Raw genomic sequence first — 17,480 nt, 5'->3', positions numbered from 1 at the left:
AGAGGTGAAACAGCTCTCGTAAATGATTGCTTTTTTTTTTTATATGAAATTTGATTTTGAAAACTTCTTTTTTTTTCCTCTTTAAAGTGCTGTTGCTGGAACAGGGAAGAGGATCTGTAGGCTCTTGCAGTGAAACCATTGTTTAGTGCTGTGAGGTTACGCCGAAGGACACAGGATCAAGCGCAGTCCTGAAGGAAAAGGATTGGGAAAGAGGTTTATAAGAAGGTGCCTTATGAGAAAGGCATTCGCGCCACATATGGCAGGCAAGAACCACACTGGCCAATTAAATGCAAATTGGTGTTATGATATTGGGCTTCAAGGATTGGTCAGAGAAAGGGATTTCCCCATACTGCCAGCTGCTGATGCAGTGTTCGGAATCGGAAGGAAGCCTCCATGCATATATTTATACATTTCTAAAAGAGTAAATATGGATGCACTTCAAAGAATATTTTATATGCATTCAAGAGGATTCTGTTCACTATTTCAAATGTTGCAGAGTATCTAATATTGCTTTTCATTTCAAGTGTTTTGTACATTTTCAGAGGAAATAAGTTGCATATAGGCTTCTACTGTATGCAAAGTACATATGCATGTATGTGCTGTTAAATCAAGATATAAAAAGAACAGTTTGAATGCATAAATTAAATTTTTCTGGTACCTTTTGTTAAATAAATTGTGGCGACCAGGGCGGGCGAGAGCCGTGAGGGAACGGCGCGAGGCCGGTGGCGCGAGTGTTAATGAGCTTCACCTGGGAGGCGCACCGGCCTTGAGTCCCTCACGGAGGAGCTCCGGGAGCATAAAAGGAGGAGCGACTACAGTGAAGGACGAGAGAGGACCAGGCCTGGACTTTATGTTATGTTTTATTATGTTTGTGTGGCCGGCAGACGTCCGCGAGGGTCTGCCGGCATTACTTTCGTTTTGTTCTTTGTTTATTTCTAATTAAAGTTTTGTTGAATGTTCGCCGGTTCCCGCCTCCTTCTTCCCGTATTGACGAACTTCGTTACATTGGTGCCGAAACCCGGGAGGAAGGAGGGACATGCTGTCGAAGAGCCCTCGCTGCTGAGGGGGATCGCGGTGCTGCGGAGTTCGGGCAGCGCGGGAGTGTGTGTAGACCGCGAGAGGCTGCCCGAGGCGGTGGTGCTGGAGCCTAGTGACAGGTGGGACGGAGAGCTCGAGGCTGTGCCCCTGGGACGAGGTGGGGTGGCTGCCGTCCAAGAGGGAGCGGAGGAGTCGCCGCCGTTTGCCGTGGGCCGGAGCCTGCTGCCGTCCGCCATAAAGGGGAGGAGCAGGGAACGGGGGACTCGCTGCCGGCTGCCCTCAGTCCGGAGGAGCCATCGCCGGCCGCCAGGAGGCGGTCGAGGATCGGGCCGTCCACCGAGCGTCCAGTGCCACCGCATGGCACCGCGAGGAAGAGCCTCCCGGCTGGCTGAGGACCGAACGGCAGTGTGTCGGGGAACCGGACCAAGAATTTTTTTTTTCTCTTTTTTCCTCTCTCCCCTCTCTCGTCCTGTCGCTCCCCTTGCTTCCGTCTCCTTTCTCTCGTCTCGTCTGTCCTTACCCCCAGGTGCTGCGGCCGCCGAGACAGGCCCCGGGGGGGAGTAGAGCGCAGTCTCGGGAGTACCCCCCGGCCTGCGAGGGGCGATGGGGGTATGTGGCGACCAGGGCGGGCGAGAGCCGTGAGGGAACGGCGCGAGGCCGGTGGCGCGAGTGTTAATGAGCTTCACCTGGGAGGCGCACCGGCCTTGAGTCCCTCACGGAGGAGCTCCGGGAGCATATAAAGGAGGAGCGACTACAGTGAAGGACGAGAGAGGACCAGGCCTGGACTTTATGTTATGTTTTATTATGTTTGTGTGGCCGGCAGACGTCCGCGAGGGTCTGCCGGCATTACTTTCGTTTTGTTCTTTGTTTATTTCTAATTAAAGTTTTGTTGAATGTTCGCCGGTTCCCGCCTCCTTCTTCCCGTATTGACGAACTTCGTTACATAAATCAATCAACCTTTTTAACTGTATTTATTATTTAATCCCATAAGAATCTAAAAAAGAGGCACATACATTAATAACCACAGGAATAAATACATTTTCATAAACTGCAGACATGTTTTATCATATGGCATTGTTTTTGAGTTCATGGGCCGAAAACAAAATAAATATGAATAAAATTCATATATAAATGATGGTTTACAAAGAGCTCATATTTTCTTGTGCATAAAATATTAACTGTACGATAGATACAATGGCACTTTTATCTTTAAGAATAAAAATGCATCAAATACACAAATATTTATCAAACATCCCAAATATAAGCTAAAAATCTTCCCAATATATATTTGACAAAACAAAAAAACTAGATTGTTTTTGAAGTTGAGTATCTAATATTGCTTTTCATTTCAAGTGTTTTGTACATTTTCAGAGGAAATAAGTTGCATATAGGCTTCTACTGTATGCAAAGTACATATGCATGTATGTGCTGTTAAATCAAGATATAAAAAGAACTGTTTGAATGCATAAATAAAAAATTTTCTGGTACCTTTTGTTAAATAAATCAATCAACCTTTTTAATTGTATTTATTATTTAATCCCATAAGAATATAAAAAAGAGGCACATGCATTAATAACCACAGGAATAAATACATTTTCATAAACCAAAATATAAGCTAAAAATCTTCCCAATATATATTTGACAAAACAAAAAAACTAGATTTTGTTTTGTTTTTGAAGTTGACATTACAATCTGACGTTGTTCCGCTTTAATTTTTATTTTGAAAAGTATTTTCTTGATAGTTTTAGAGTCCATTCATTAGATACAGTGGTCACTATTTTTTATCTTACCCTCTTAACACCCCAGCACAGTAGGTGGCAGTATGAAACTGTTTTGTTGGCCGCAGTGAGCAGACAGAAGAACAGTACGACAGTAACAGCGTCTATGAGTAACAGGAAAAAGGATTGTGACAGATTGTTTTTCTGCACTGTAATATTCTGCTTAAATAGTCTTGCTTGATACAAATGACACAATTAATATTATTAAAAGACTCTTAGGACTAATAATACACTTTTAAGAACGCTTTATTGTTGTCTTAACTGTCAAAGTTCGCAGTACTTCTTCACATCCAATCGTGATGGCAGAGCGAGGAGCACATTTAACAACAGCAGCTCCAGCTGATGAAGACAGACCGTCTATATTTGAGGTTTTAGCGCAGGACTCACTGATGGGTGCTGTCAAACCTGCATTACTGCATGCTGTTAAGGTATGCTTACGAATTTAAAAGATCTTGTACTGCATTTACCACCATTTTACAATGACATGGTGATGGTGCAAAGCAGAAGCTCAATCAATCTTGCTTCTAAACATCTAACATCATCTCGTGCACTAAAACACACGACAGATTTTCAAGTGGTTTCGATTAAGAACTTGGGCTGTGTGCTAAATTGAATACTATCAGTATGTACTATGTGTGCTGTGTACTATAAGCAGGTGTTCTGAGGGCTGTTTCATAAAAGATGCTAAGAAAAGCGAGGATTAAACTCCAAAACCTGACTTGAATTAACCTAACAAATGAGTTTGGGCTAAAACGGTTTCATAAAAGGTAATTGAAGTTCACGCATACCCCTTTTCCACCAAGGCAGTTTGAGTGCTGGTTCGGAGCCAGAGCCTAGTTTCAAATCAGCTCTTTGTCTTTCGACACACAAAGCACCAGTTCCGAACCAGAAAAAGTGGTTCGTAAGAAGCACCAAAACATTGCTGGGCTAGAAGTAAGAACCGCTTGCGTCAGGGGCTGGGGACGGGGTTACTGTGACCAACAAGAAACTTGTGACCGCCATTTATGAAATAGCAGCTAATCGAGCTAATAGCAGCTCGATTGTAATCTCCGTCTATATTAAAATTATGGCGAGTCGTGTTTGGATGCCGATGTAGGTTCGCAGGGAGCGTTTGTAGAGCATACGACTCCTTGTACTTTTGGATCGTTCTCGCGGAGCTTTGATGTCATGCGCCGATCGCTTTGCGAGAGACCGATGCATCTCAAACAAGCCTGGTGTGTTTGTGTTTGGCGCTGCAGCGCTAGCTTTGCTGTGAAATATGAGACGTATACAGTGACGTAAAACCTGGCTCTGTACTGGCTCTCTAGCCTGTGGAAAGGCAAACTGGTTCTTAGAAGGCTCGTCAGTTGAACCAACTCCGAACTGGCACTAGCACTAGCACTAGCTCTGAACTAGCACCCGGTTCGTGCTGGTGGAAAGGGGGTAGCAGTCCCGCTAATTCGATCCAGGTTTACCTAGTCAAGATAATTTCGCGTGCACACTTTTCTTAAGCAGCCCTAGAGGTCGATCATGGATCAAATCGATCCACCATAGGAAACGGCATACATTTTGTACTATTTTATGCGTTTGAGACATGGTGTTTTCCTTAGTGCATAACTTACTTTTCACACGTTTATTCTCCATCTGTAAATGTTAGAAAGAAATGCAAATATTTCCATTTTGAGGCTAAACTTCACATTGAACGAGCGCTGCTGCGCGCATGCGCGCTAAACAGCCGGGACGCAATAGAAGCGCAATAATTCTAAAATATACATTTCGCTAAAATATTTGATGTTGGACATTAAATGTGCCTTATGTACACTTTCAAACCTACAAGTAGGTGTATTTTTATGATAGTAACTGTAAATGGACTATTGTAATGGGGTAAATCAATATACTCTGGGACAATTAGTTTAGATTCATCTTACCAATTAAAATTTAGTCTGTGCATATTAATTTTAATTTTTAATTTTGTGATTTTAATTTCTGCTCTTCTAATAACCATAAAGAGTACTACTGCCAAACAAAACCAGAGAGAAATGTATTCATATATTTTAAAACAATCTAATTAAATATTGGGCACAAAACATTTAGCCAGTAAGAAAGGAAAATCTATATATATATATATATATATATATATATATATATATATATATATATGAGACCAGAGTATAGATTAAATATGGGCCTTGGAAAAGGCTAGCTGACTTTATTGTGCTTTGACTTCAGTGGGTAGTTTCAGTGTGGACAACAACCATGCATGTCACTTCAGCAGGCTGCATCTTACTCTGTCACTCTTTTCATAGCTTTTGCTGGCTCTGAAAACACTCACTTGGTATTTCTCCTGCTCTTTGTCTAGCAAAAAATCACTCATCACTTAATGAAAGCTTACAAATGAAGGCCTGATTGTTTCAGGGGCCTTGTCACAGGTTTATTGATTTTGAATTTCTGTGTTACTTTTGCTATATTTTCACACTTAAAACAATGATTTGGTAATCCTCTTGTATTCTTCTGTGCTAAGAAATAAGTCTCCTGACAGTTCTCTCCCATGTGCTTCCATTGTTGTCAGTATTAAGCCTGAGAATGATTCAGTGGGCTATATAACACTTAATTTTTAAGAAATTACTTCTCTTTAAATGTTTTGTTTCTCATCATACTTACCTTTTAATAAAATATTAAAATAATAAAAATGTCTTAAACTTACACCAATATATATTTTTATTTAGCACAATTTAGTAAATGTGTGTATTTTATATATATATATATATATATATATATAAAATATACACACATAATAATATACACATAATACACACACACACACACACACTATATATATATAATGTTAATAAAGTCAAATAATTGTATGTGAGAGAGTCAGTTGTAATATCATTGCGTTCCTATTGGTCAGTGTTAGAGGAGCTCAGCTTAGCCTGACAGTTAGCCTGCTCCAGACCAGGCTAGTTTCCCAGCATAAGTTGCCAGAGTAACTGAGTTTGAACTAATTTAAGTTTGTTTTATGAAACAGAATTGACTGACAACAAGTCTGACTAAGTAAAATAAGCCTGGCTTGTTTTCTAATCTTGTTTTATGAAACAGCCCTCTGGGATTTAATTCAGCCCATTTGCATTGAATATCAAGACCCACTATATTTTTCATAATTAGCAGCATATAACCTAAAGAAGGTTGTGTGTGCTTGGAACATGTTGAATGCAGTACGTTCAACTTGACCTTTCATTTCCAGTGTGAAGAATGAACCAGATGTATTACAAACGGTGTATTATCTGATCGGACTGCTTGAAGCTTTTTACACAAAATGTAATTTTAAAACACAAAATAAGCATTTTAATTTGTGCGATTGGCCCAGGCCAGGAGTTTACAGTCTTTTAGATCCCACAGACTCCCAAATATGATCATCTTCATGCTGTGGACCCCCATGATAAAATTGAAAAGGCATAGTTTCTTGTATAAAGAAACAACTTGTACTGTGAAAAAAAATGTCTAATTTTTTTTTTTTTTTGGAAAATATTTACTTTCTATGAATACATTACTACTAGGGCTGGGTATTGACACAATTTTCACGATTCGATTTGATTACTATTCACATGCTTTCGATTCAGTTCTATTATGATTTCGATTCAGTGACGATTATTTTGGATGTAGTATTTCAGTTACAGTACATGACAAATTTCCTAAAACTCTCAACTAATGCTGTAAACTACACATGTAAGGCAGTTGGTACTACTATAATAATATTAAAGGTTCAATTAACTTATTTATATACAAACACTTAAATTACACTCAAATCAATGTAAGAATGTTTTTATTATGAATAAAGTTTAGAATTACATTATCATATTTCTACTCCAATTAATTTTTTTGAAATACAAACATTTAAATCGTGGCTGTTATAACTGATTTATTCAAACATGCATTAAATATTGAAGAACATTAAAAATTATAATTAATATGCAACGGTGCATAGCTATATTTATCCAAATGTTGCTTTCTAGAGTTCATTTTTCTGGCTGACTAATGAGTTTATGGTCACTGAATATGTTTTTCTGAGGTAAATGTGATGTTACGTGACATTGTTTACAAGTTGTATTGAAGTCTTTCCTCGGTTGAAACACTGATTGAGCGATTACACAAGACATGATACGGATTTCGGTAAGTTGTACTGTATATTTTAACATACCTTCAGATGTTTAGTCGTGTTTATTTCGCACTGTAACTGGTATTAAAGTGGAGGATAGGATGTTCACATGCGCTCGTACTGCTGCTTCTCTTTAAAGGCCCTCTAAGCGATTCTGAGCGGAGTAACTTCCTGTTGACGTTCGAAGTGTTGTCAAACAAAACAGAGGCTAGCTAGACCCTCCCTCCTACTCCTCCTGGCCCTCCCCTCCGTGCTTCCTGAAACAGTCATGAACGCGCATTTAAAATTTAAGTAGCTTGCGTATTGACGCTGCTTGTCGGTTATTGGCTGGAGCATGTTTATTATGTTAAGTGGTCCAGGCTGCATCAGTTTGTTTTTATTGCCATTTTCAGAGCTTGTGGCGACTACAGAGACCGTGTTTTTTTACAGTGTGTTCAGGGGACAGGCAGCTAGCGGATAGTGAGGAGATGTTTGCGGTATGTGACAAAAAAAAATTGGGCCTAAAAACACGTCAAATCGCTTAGAGCGCCTTTAACTGAGGCGCTAAAGCGATCTGTCACGCCACATTAAACAGTACCAAAATGGTGTTTATTTTTTGAATCTCATAATAAGATGGACGTCATTTGAAATCTGAGACTTTGCCTCATATTAACCCTTAAATGCATGACTGTTTCGCCAATCATTCTTACATATTCGGGTCTTTATCGACCCGGATCTATATCTAACACGGAAGGATCTCTGCCTGTCACGATAATATACAACTCCTCTGATATCAGAGTAACAATTACAGAAGAATAAAATAAAGCATATTTTGTTACCTTTTGGAGCTTGAAAGGGCTCCGTTTGAGCAGATGTTTTATGCCATCACCACTGTCCTCGTCAGAGCTCATTTCCCAGTAAATTCAGCAAATAATGGGCTAGCTTTATGTTTGAGATCATGAATATGAGGCCATTTGCGATCTCAAACATATTCTCAGAACTATATCATTTTCAACATCTTCAAAATCAATATTTCTATCACTAACAGCTTCACCAGATCAATCCAGTGACAGTTACAGTCATATTTGATTGCGTTCAGCCATTTCATGTTTCTCTTATTATTTCGTTTTCTGTCTAAATGAGTTGTCACTTCAGCATTGTGTATCAGACATTGCCACCTTCTGGAATAAAGGTGAATTGCACTTATTCTGTCATCTAAGATTTAATTATTGTCATGCAGAAAAAATATATGTACACTCATACACACCTCCGGTCATTTGCGACCCTATACAATTTTTTACAAAAAATGAATACAAAAATAGGCATTCTTTTATAATTTTATGATTTTTTTTCTTGTTATATTCTTTATAATGAATTGATTGAGGAATACCAAGAAGATTGATGTCTAACTTTAAAAAATGAACAAGGAGGAGGGTAGTGAATGACGTCCCGGGTCACTAAAGACCCGAGGTATGCATTTAAGGGTTAAAAGTATTGGATGGGAGGCGCTACATGTTATGTTCATTCATCAACTGAAAAAACAGACTAGACTAATCGATTCTTGGGATTTAAGAATCGATATCGGTTCGTAAAAATGAGAATCGATTAAAATCGAGAAATCAATATTTTTTTTACCCAGCCCTAATTACTGCTCATTTTCCACTCATTACAGTACTGTACTGTTTTAACACATTTATTTATTTGAATCTAATATTTATTTTTAATTATTTTAATAATATTTATTTTTACAGTTTTTACAGTTTTTCTCTAAACTTGTCACTGGATCCCAGTTTAAAACCTGTGGCATAGGCTAGTACTTTTTGATTTATTGAGTGTTGCAAGTATACTTTTATTATTTTACATATTTTTTTAACAAAGTATAAAAATGAACATTACAGTGTTTTCTGTGCTGTCTGATGTAAAACCCCTGCCATTGTCCACAGATCCTCGCTACATCTAACCCTGCTCGCTATGGATTTCTTTGGAGGAGGTTTGATGAGATTTATGCTATCCTGGATATGTTATTGCAGCATCATTTCCTTTCCCGCACCAGCGCCTCATTCTCGGAGAACTTCTACGGCCTGAAGCGTGTCAGTAGCGGAGCAGACGGCACACGTGCTGCCCACCTGGGACTCCGGCGCAGACAGCACTGGCGCTCCTTGCTCCTATTGGCCCTCCTTCCTTACCTGCACACCAAACTGGAAAAAATCCTGGCTCGACAGAGAGAGGAAGACGATTTCTCGATCCGCTTGCCGCAGTCCTTTATGCAGAAGTTGTACAGGGCTTTTTTGGCTGCGTACCCATTTGTGTGCATGGCCTGGGATGGTTGGGTCTTTTGCCAACAGCTTTTGTATGTTTTCGGCAAAACGCGGACACATTCTCCACTTCTGTGGCTGGCAGGGGTTAAACTGTCATATCTCACGGCCAATGACATCCGTAGCTTGGATCTTAAGCCATCAGGCCCGGCACTGAGTCCCAGTCAAAGGTGAATTTATCATATCTGTTTATTTTGAGTCTGTCATGCATTTCAGGTCATATTTCACCCAAAAATTAATAGGCTGGGTAATATCGACACAAATTTCATGATTCGATACAATATAGATTCATTTGGATGTATATAAGGTACAGTACATGGCAAATTTTCTCAAGGAAAAAAAAAATCTCTCAACTAATGCTGTAAACTATACATGATGGAGTCAGATGGTACATTACTATAATATTAAAGGCTGAAATTAACTGATTTGTATAAAGTTATAATGCTAACTTTATAGTTACATAATCACTCCACTTAAAGGTGCAGTGTGTAAATTTTAGGAGGATCTATTGACAGAAATGCAATATAATATACATAACTATGTTTTCAGTGGTGTATAAAGATCTTACATAATGAACCGTTTTTATTACCTTAGAATGAGCCATTTCTATCTACATACACATTAACGTCTTACATTTTAAGTCGCCATTTTGCACCAGCATGTTTCTACAGTAGCCCTAAACGGACAAACTGCTCTACAGAGTGCGTTTTGTCACTATGTTCTTTTTCTTCATTGGTGGTTTTATATGCAGCTTGCATTGTCACTATGTTGAATACGCACGAAGAAGTAGTAGTAGTAGTCATCTGGTTTATAAGAAGCAGAGACCATTCTTTGTTGGAAGAAGAAACCTCATTGCTTGACTGGCTACTCTCTGCTGTCTCAGACGATGACATCTTTGTCCTGTGTCGGCCACCGTAGCTTCTCTATGTGCTTCGAAAGGGAAGGGTTAGCGGCATTTTGGGGGCCTGAAAACGCAAAATTTTAAAAACGAAGTGCAAGTTTTTAAAAATGATACCGTTATCAGGTAGACAGGATTTATTTCAGTAAGCACTGTATTTTTCAACATACCTTTTGATGTTCATTCATGTTTAATTCGTGCTGTAACTAGTAGTAACGCGGAAGAGCCAAAATTATATTTATTATATTTATAAAATGGACAGAATTTGAAATCTGAGACTTTGTTTCATATCAAAAGTATCAAAGCACAACGCTTATTGCAATTTATTGGATGGGAGATGCGATACAATGTCCTGTTCATTCATCAACTGAAAACAGCAAAGACTAAAAAGTTCATAAAAGATCAAAATAAGTTCATAAAACTGAGAACTGTTTAAAATTGATTTTTTTTTTTACCCAGCCCTAGAAAAAAAGCTGTCATTGTGACATTATTTTCTATAAAGATGCTTAATCATAACAAATATATCTTTATTTTCAGCTTTGTTGAGAAGTTTCAGCGTCTGGTCTCTACAGCAGTTGGTGGTGTGGCTGTATCTCTTTCAACCAGCCTTTCGATGGGAGTGTTTTTCCTGCAGTTCCTGGAGTGGTGGTATTCATCTGAGAACCAGAGCACCGTTAAGTCCTTGACCTCCCTTCCAACCCCTCCGCCGCCTCTCCACCTTCACAACCAGGAGACGTCACCCACACACATCAAAGTCTGCCCGCTCTGCAGGAAAGTGCGCACCAACGACACTGCCCTTGCCACTTCAGGCTATGTGTTTTGTTACAAGTGTATATATGTGTATGTCAAAGCCAACCACAGGTGTCCCCTCACCGGCTACCCTTCAGGACTGCAGCACCTCATTAAAATATACTCACCCGATGGATAGATTGGTCAAATACGTTTCATTTTTTTCAAATCTGTCAGATTTATATCATTACAGTGTTCAGGTGAATCTGTTTGTAATTGCTATCCCAGGGAAGACTAAAATTCATTTTTATGATTATGGTTGACTAATTTTTGAAATGTGTAAATATTAAACTTGTACAGATATAATCCCTGCTGCATGATCATTGCTGACTCTTATTTATTGTCGCAGTGCAAAGGAAGTAGTAATAGATCTTTTCTTCCGTATTGTGGAGTACATACAATGGTTGTATCAGAAAAGAACAAATAATGTAGGGTGGAGATTTGGTTATGCATTGTTTTGGTTTTTGAGATGTGGGCATTGTACTCAAAAGTGGAAGCAGATAAAAGTGAGCATGCATGGGCGGGATTTAAGCAGACTTTGGGGCTGTTTACTCAACACCGTTTTCAACTAGAAATGAATTTTTTTTTACACAATACCATTATCGTCTCCGTGTAAACTACAAAAAACACGAATTTGTGAAATTAGTGACATCATGTATGTTCAATCTATAGGCGCTTAGTGTTTCCTTACAAAGTGACGTCGCCAACTACTGGTCTGGCATGAATAATACGACGGTTTGAGTCATTTTCGTGGATCCGTGTGAACTGGGATCATTTTGACAGTGTTGATGTCTGGTGTTTTTAGTGCATCATTGTCATGTAAACTGACCCTAAAAGATTGAAGACCTGCATACTTCACCAGAGAGAATTTGTTTTTACTAGAAGTATTAGTTATAATATTTTGATTAAACATTATGAGGTCAAGAACATTTTTTAAAAATGTCACATGCACAGATGAATTGTTGCAAATAAGATCAGAACAAGTCAACATTAATTCCATTCCATCTTTTATTCAAGTGTATTTTGTGCATTTTTCCCTGGTCTTTTTATATGATATTCTTTGATTTTTAGAATAGTAATTCAAACCATTTGTTTATTGAACCCAAATAGTTTTAGAAGAGCACAGGACAGTCTCTGATATTGATGACAGCTGATCCAACTAGGCTAATTCAGTTCGTATGATGCTATTTTCACACAGTTCCATTCAAATTGAACTGTTTCATTAACTTAAGCAGAGCATTTCAAATATATCAACAAGTTGGAGCTTATGCTGAAATTTACAGTATCTGCCATCTGTTGCAGCTTAGTGACAGCAAATGTGTAATGCCTCCAGTCACAGTAATTTACAGCTGACTAAAACACAAATGAACCAGCATGCCAAGGGTGACCGTTTCAAACAAAAAGGGGCCTCAAACTGAAGCTATTTATATGAAGTCTGAACTGGCTGATTAATAGAGAAAGAAACCATTTGGGGAAAAAAAAAAAAAAAAAATCAATCAAATGACTAAAAAAAAGAGAAAATATGCCATGTAGTAGTCTTATGGGCCAATCACAGACACAATGTTGATTTGAATTCCACTGTGCTATTATTCCATTGGTTTTCTATGTAAACAAAGTTGCCATCATCTGGGGTGCGTTTCCCAAAAGCATCGTTAGCCAACTAACATTGCAAGTTCCGTCGTTACTTACATAGTTCAACGATTTGGTGTTTCCCGAAACCATCGTTCAAACAAACATTCGCAAACTGCATCACAAACTTGTGTGGTTGAAACGACAGCTCTCGAGCTGTGGTTAGAAGCATAGTTTCTTGTTTTTATGACATGTAAATAAATCCTTATCTTGAGCAAAATAAGAAAGCTGACATTAAGTACAATGTATATATTTTATTTTGAATATACAAATGTCATTTATATATTTTAGTTTGTCAAGAGATATAAAGCACGATTTTTTAAGAGTGCGCATGTGCTCTAGTACGTCAGAACAAGCATTTGATTGAATCTGGAAATGAAGCAAAATAACTGAGGAAAATGAGAATTAGTCCTCTAATGACATGTCCGTGATTTATAACAGAAATTCTAGCATTAATTCGATTTCAAATGGATTCATTTAAAGAAGTTATTACTCCACCACCTGCGTGATGTCATTCACCAACGTGGTTGAACGACAGGTTTGCGACAATACGGTTTCGGGAAACAGTCGTGACCATAGACATCATGGTCGTGACTAGCTAGTTGATTTGTTCAACGATGCATCATACTATGGTAGTTCAGCAGCGAATTACATCGTTGTTCGGGAAACGCACCCCTGGACAGTTTTTAAAAGCTGAAGTACCAAGAAGCTTGGTTAATTCTTTAATGCCATCTTGTCCCTCAAACATATCCTTTCTTAAAGGGTTAGTTCACCCGAAAATTGCCATTAATTATTCACCATCATGTCGTTCCAAACCCGGAAGACTTTCCTTCATCTTCGAAACACAAATGAAGATCTTTTTAGTGAAATCTGAGAGCTTTCTTACCCTTCATTGACAGCTACGCAACTACCACTTTCAAGGCCCAGAAAGGTAGTAAAGATATCATTAAAGTAATCCATGTGACTCCAGCGGTTTAGCCTCAATTTTATCACTTTATTTACAAAATATTAATCTCAAATGCGCGTTTACGAGAGCGCCATGATGTATGCGTGTTGTGTTGACACGAGAGAGGACATTGTTACATGAATGCACATTGGAGATTCATATTTTGTAAATAAAGTGAAATGGTCTGTACTGCAGAACATGAGATTCAAGGGGCGGGGTGGATCTAGATCCAACTCCTCCCACTTTACATATCCCTTAACCTACACTCTAAAAAATGCTGGGTTAAAAACAACCCAAGTTGGGTTGAAAATGGACAAACCCAGCGGTTGGGTTAAATGTTTGCCCAACCTGCTGGGTGGTTTTATTTAACTCAACTATTGTTTAAAAATTACTGTATTGCTTAATTAAAATTAACCCAAAGTATGTTGTAAATTAACATTTATTAATGTTCAATGAATATTTATTAAACAATAAACATTTATTAAATTACTTAATAAATTTATATTAATAAACTATTAAATTTATATTAATAAAATATTAAAGCTTATTAATAAACATTCACCTTTTGTCTATTATTGTTGCCTCTAATTGCATCTGGTTTTTAATTTCCCAACTATTTTGGGTTCATTTTAAGCTAGCCATATAGCAATTTTTAAACAATAGTTGGTTTAAATAAAACTACCCAGCAGGTTGGGCAAACATTTAACCCAACCGCTGGGTTAAAACAACCCAATCGCTGGGTTTGTCCATTTTCAACCCAACTTGGGTTGTTTTTAACTCAGCATTTTTTAGAGTGTACCCTCTGGTCCCTGGATCTCGTGTGTTCTGCAGTGAGGAGCTACTGAATAAAATGGTAAATTTTGTTATTTTGCTCAAACCACTCATGTTGCTTCATAAAATTGAGTCTTTACTGCCTTTCTGGGGCTTGAAAGTGGTAGTTGCGTAGGATGTCAATGGAGGAATAGAAAACTCTGATTTCATTAAAAATATCTTCATTTGTGTTCCGAATATGAACGCAAGTCTTACAGGTATAGAACAACATGAGGGCGAGTAATTAATGACAGAATTTTTTAAAGCATTATTTTTAAGCATTCTAAAATCATGGCACTTGAGTTAAAAGTTCAACTTTCAATAAATATGCGTTTCTAGATTTAGCATTTTTTCTTAACTTCTACTGCCCTGTATCACATTTATGCACTGAAATGCAGCAGAAAAACAGTCTCAAGACCATTTATTAATGCATTTTAACATTCACTGTATTTTTAAAACACTATTTAAAAAAAAAAAAAAAAAAAAAAAAAAAAAGTTGTCTGAACAGCCCTTTACAGCATAAGGTTGCTAAATCAAATTTCAAGGCATGAATAGTGTTTAATAGATGATCAGTTTTCAACATCCCAAGTGTAAGAGGTCACTCAGTAATCAAAGGCATATTCAGTGGAGCACTACAACCAACCAGCTCAAACACAAATTATTACACATTTTGATGTAAAAGTATTTGAACACCAGGAAGTCCAAGCCTGTGTAACTTCAGAACACTGTGGGTCTGTCTGGTTTTCTTTATGGCAAAACAGGTTTTTATAGACTTCTAGCCCAACTGTTTGGCTCCTGTAAATTTAGAAAAAAAAAAAAAAAAGGAATAAATCTGAAATACCCACTGAAGTATTACACAATCACTTAAGACAATTCTCCTTATATAGAAGTGCTTTAGAATGGAGTTAAGAACCCTAGGGTTCTTTATAGAACCCAATTGAACATTTCTCCTAAGAGTGCTGGACATTTAGCACTCTGTGCAAACTCCATCAGAGTGTCTAAACAAGAGCATTCAAAGAACCGGTAGATTGATATTCCAGGTCTAAAAATAGGGCCAAGGAATTTCCCCAGACCCATGAGACCCTGCGTTTACCACTCCCTGAAAACTTCCTAAAAAGACCCCTGCATTATCCTCACTTATTACAGAACTTGTGATAATAGTTAAGAGAAGACAAGAAAAAGTTCTTGAAATGTTCATAGTAGCAAACATCTTTGGTTCCTACCCTTGTAGTATCAGTAATACAAACAGGGTCTCTGCTCAAACTTCCCCATGAATGACCTACAAACATGACTGTTCACAGCTCAGAGAGAAGATTAAACTCAGTCAGATCTTGGTCAATGATGCCAAAGGGCAGCAATACCAAGTCAGATGTGTTCTTTCACTCATCATCGCTGCTGGGATCTTTGCTAGACCTACGTGATATTTCTCAAATCAACAGAATCACTTTCCATTAAACTACCAAAACTTGAAGACACTTTAGCCAAAACTTGAATACAGAGGTAGGATCTAAGATGGCGTCAAACTTCCCAAACCAATATCTATATTACATCCAGTTGACAAAGATGCCAGCATATTGTCAGTTTTCAGAAGCTGAAGTTGCTTTCGCTTGTTTAATTGTTAAATTATAGTAGACATTCGCGCAAATCGCGTTTTTCTATTCCACTGCGCTATTTTTCTCTTGTTTGTCGATATAAACACGTTTAACCGTTGAGCTCGCGCCTTGAGTCTTTGCCATGAAAAACACAGCCCTCAAATTAAAAAGTTCAACTTTAAAAAAAAAAAAAACAAACAAAAAAAAAAAACACATTATTACACCTTACGTTGTTTGTCGTTCCAATAAACTTCGTCTCGCTTTTAACAGCAAAAACACATTCTCTTCTACCTTAAATATAGGGTTGTTAGAAATTAGACATAAGTCAAATAAACTAGGCCTACTTGCTTGGTTGGCACTGCACACTTGAACTTGTTCTAAAGCTTTAAAGAACCCAGACGCCTGTCTGAAACTGGTTTCCTACAGCAGCATCAACATGCTGTTTGTCAAGTCATTGACTGATTAGGCAACAAGGTAACAGCTTTTGCCTTTTAACCTTTATAGTTTGTCTAGTGGCTATAGGGCCTTTACTGCACACCTGTTCTCACTTCATCATCATTAGCCTGTGGCACAAGGCAGCTTCACTTGAATTTCTAATCAAGCTCAAGGGATCACTATTAATTTAGAGAACTAATTAATGTCACTGAGTTCAGATGAGGTTGTTCTCAAACAGTTAGCCAAGTGTTTGAGAGCAACCTGTTTCAACCGTTGTTGTTTTTCAACAGTTACAAGCCCTTATTAAATGAATCAAATGTCAATTTTTGTAGCCTCCTGACAGATGTGAGGAGGCTCAGGAGGGTTTCCATAGATTGGCTATGTGTACAATGCAAAACTAGCATATGTTCACTGCATAATAAAAGGCTCTTTATTTTTTTCATGAAGAACTTTTAACATTCACAGAACTTTTCTATTGCACAAAAGGTTCTTTATACTGGAAAAGGTTCTTTAGATTATTAAAAAGAAAAAAAAAAAAAAGGTTCTTTTTAGAACTTTTGACTGAAAGGAGCCAAAAATGGATCTATGGCATCACTACGAAACCCACTTCGGAAATGTTATTTTTAAGAGTGTAATGTGCAGCTTGCATGAATTCTTTTGTGCCTAGTCATAGTATATAGTTTTTTTTTTTCTCTTGGCAGTCCAATTATGAGAAAAAAAAAGATTCTGTGGTAGATATTACAGTGAATTTGTCATGCCAAGAAGCGGAGAACAGTGCATTATGGGAAACATTTTGCATAAAATATGTTATCTGTGAGCTCTGTGCATGTAGAAAATTGCTGAAAAAAAGAAAAAAAGTACAGTATACATGCTTTGTAATGCAGAAACATTACACCTATTCCAAATACAGATATTAAATCTGTTGCTATTGGTTATAATATAACCATTAATTATTATAATAATATTAATATCCTTATTCTGAATATTAATATGAACTTTTTGTTGTTTAAATGACAGAATTACACTGTTCTGTTAAAGTTGCTGATGTATGTTCTTTTAAATGTTTGTGCAGAGGCTTTATTAGTTTGTATGCATTTTTATGCATAATAACTAGACACATGCTTTAATCTCATTTG

The 17,480-nt window shown here is 37.7% G+C and overlaps 1 protein-coding gene and 1 non-coding gene across 2 annotated transcripts; one reads left to right on the top strand and one right to left on the bottom strand.

The window, feature by feature from the left end:
• Positions 1-2,879: 2,879 nt before the first annotated feature.
• On the top strand, positions 2,880-11,238 carry pex12 (peroxisomal biogenesis factor 12). Its single transcript, XM_048189608.1, has 3 exons — positions 2,880-3,244; positions 8,874-9,415; positions 10,681-11,238. Exons 1-3 carry the CDS (start codon positions 3,116-3,118, stop codon positions 11,069-11,071), a joined length of 1,062 nt encoding a protein of 353 aa, XP_048045565.1. The 5' UTR covers positions 2,880-3,115; the 3' UTR covers positions 11,072-11,238.
• A 4,377-nt stretch (positions 11,239-15,615) lies between these two features.
• Positions 15,616-15,711, bottom strand: LOC125268036. The gene has a single exon (XR_007184801.1). It is a non-coding gene; the product is annotated as a Z30 small nucleolar RNA (small nucleolar RNA).
• Between the last annotated feature and the right edge of the window lie 1,769 nt (positions 15,712-17,480).

This window comes from Megalobrama amblycephala, linkage group LG4, assembly GCF_018812025.1.
Source record: "Megalobrama amblycephala isolate DHTTF-2021 linkage group LG4, ASM1881202v1, whole genome shotgun sequence".
Classification (NCBI taxonomy): Eukaryota; Metazoa; Chordata; class Actinopteri; order Cypriniformes; family Xenocyprididae; genus Megalobrama; species Megalobrama amblycephala.
This window is presented reverse-complemented; position numbering and strand designations above follow the sequence as displayed.

Coding starts and splice junctions, on each gene's coding strand:
- pex12 (XM_048189608.1), top strand. CDS start 3,116: ATGGCAGAGCGAGGAGCACATTTAACAACAGCAGCTCCAGCTGATGAA. Junction 3,245..8,873: donor CATTACTGCATGCTGTTAAG/GTATGCTTACGA, acceptor CATTGTCCACAG/ATCCTCGCTACATCTAACCC. Junction 9,416..10,680: donor GCACTGAGTCCCAGTCAAAG/GTGAATTTATCA, acceptor CTTTATTTTCAG/CTTTGTTGAGAAGTTTCAGC.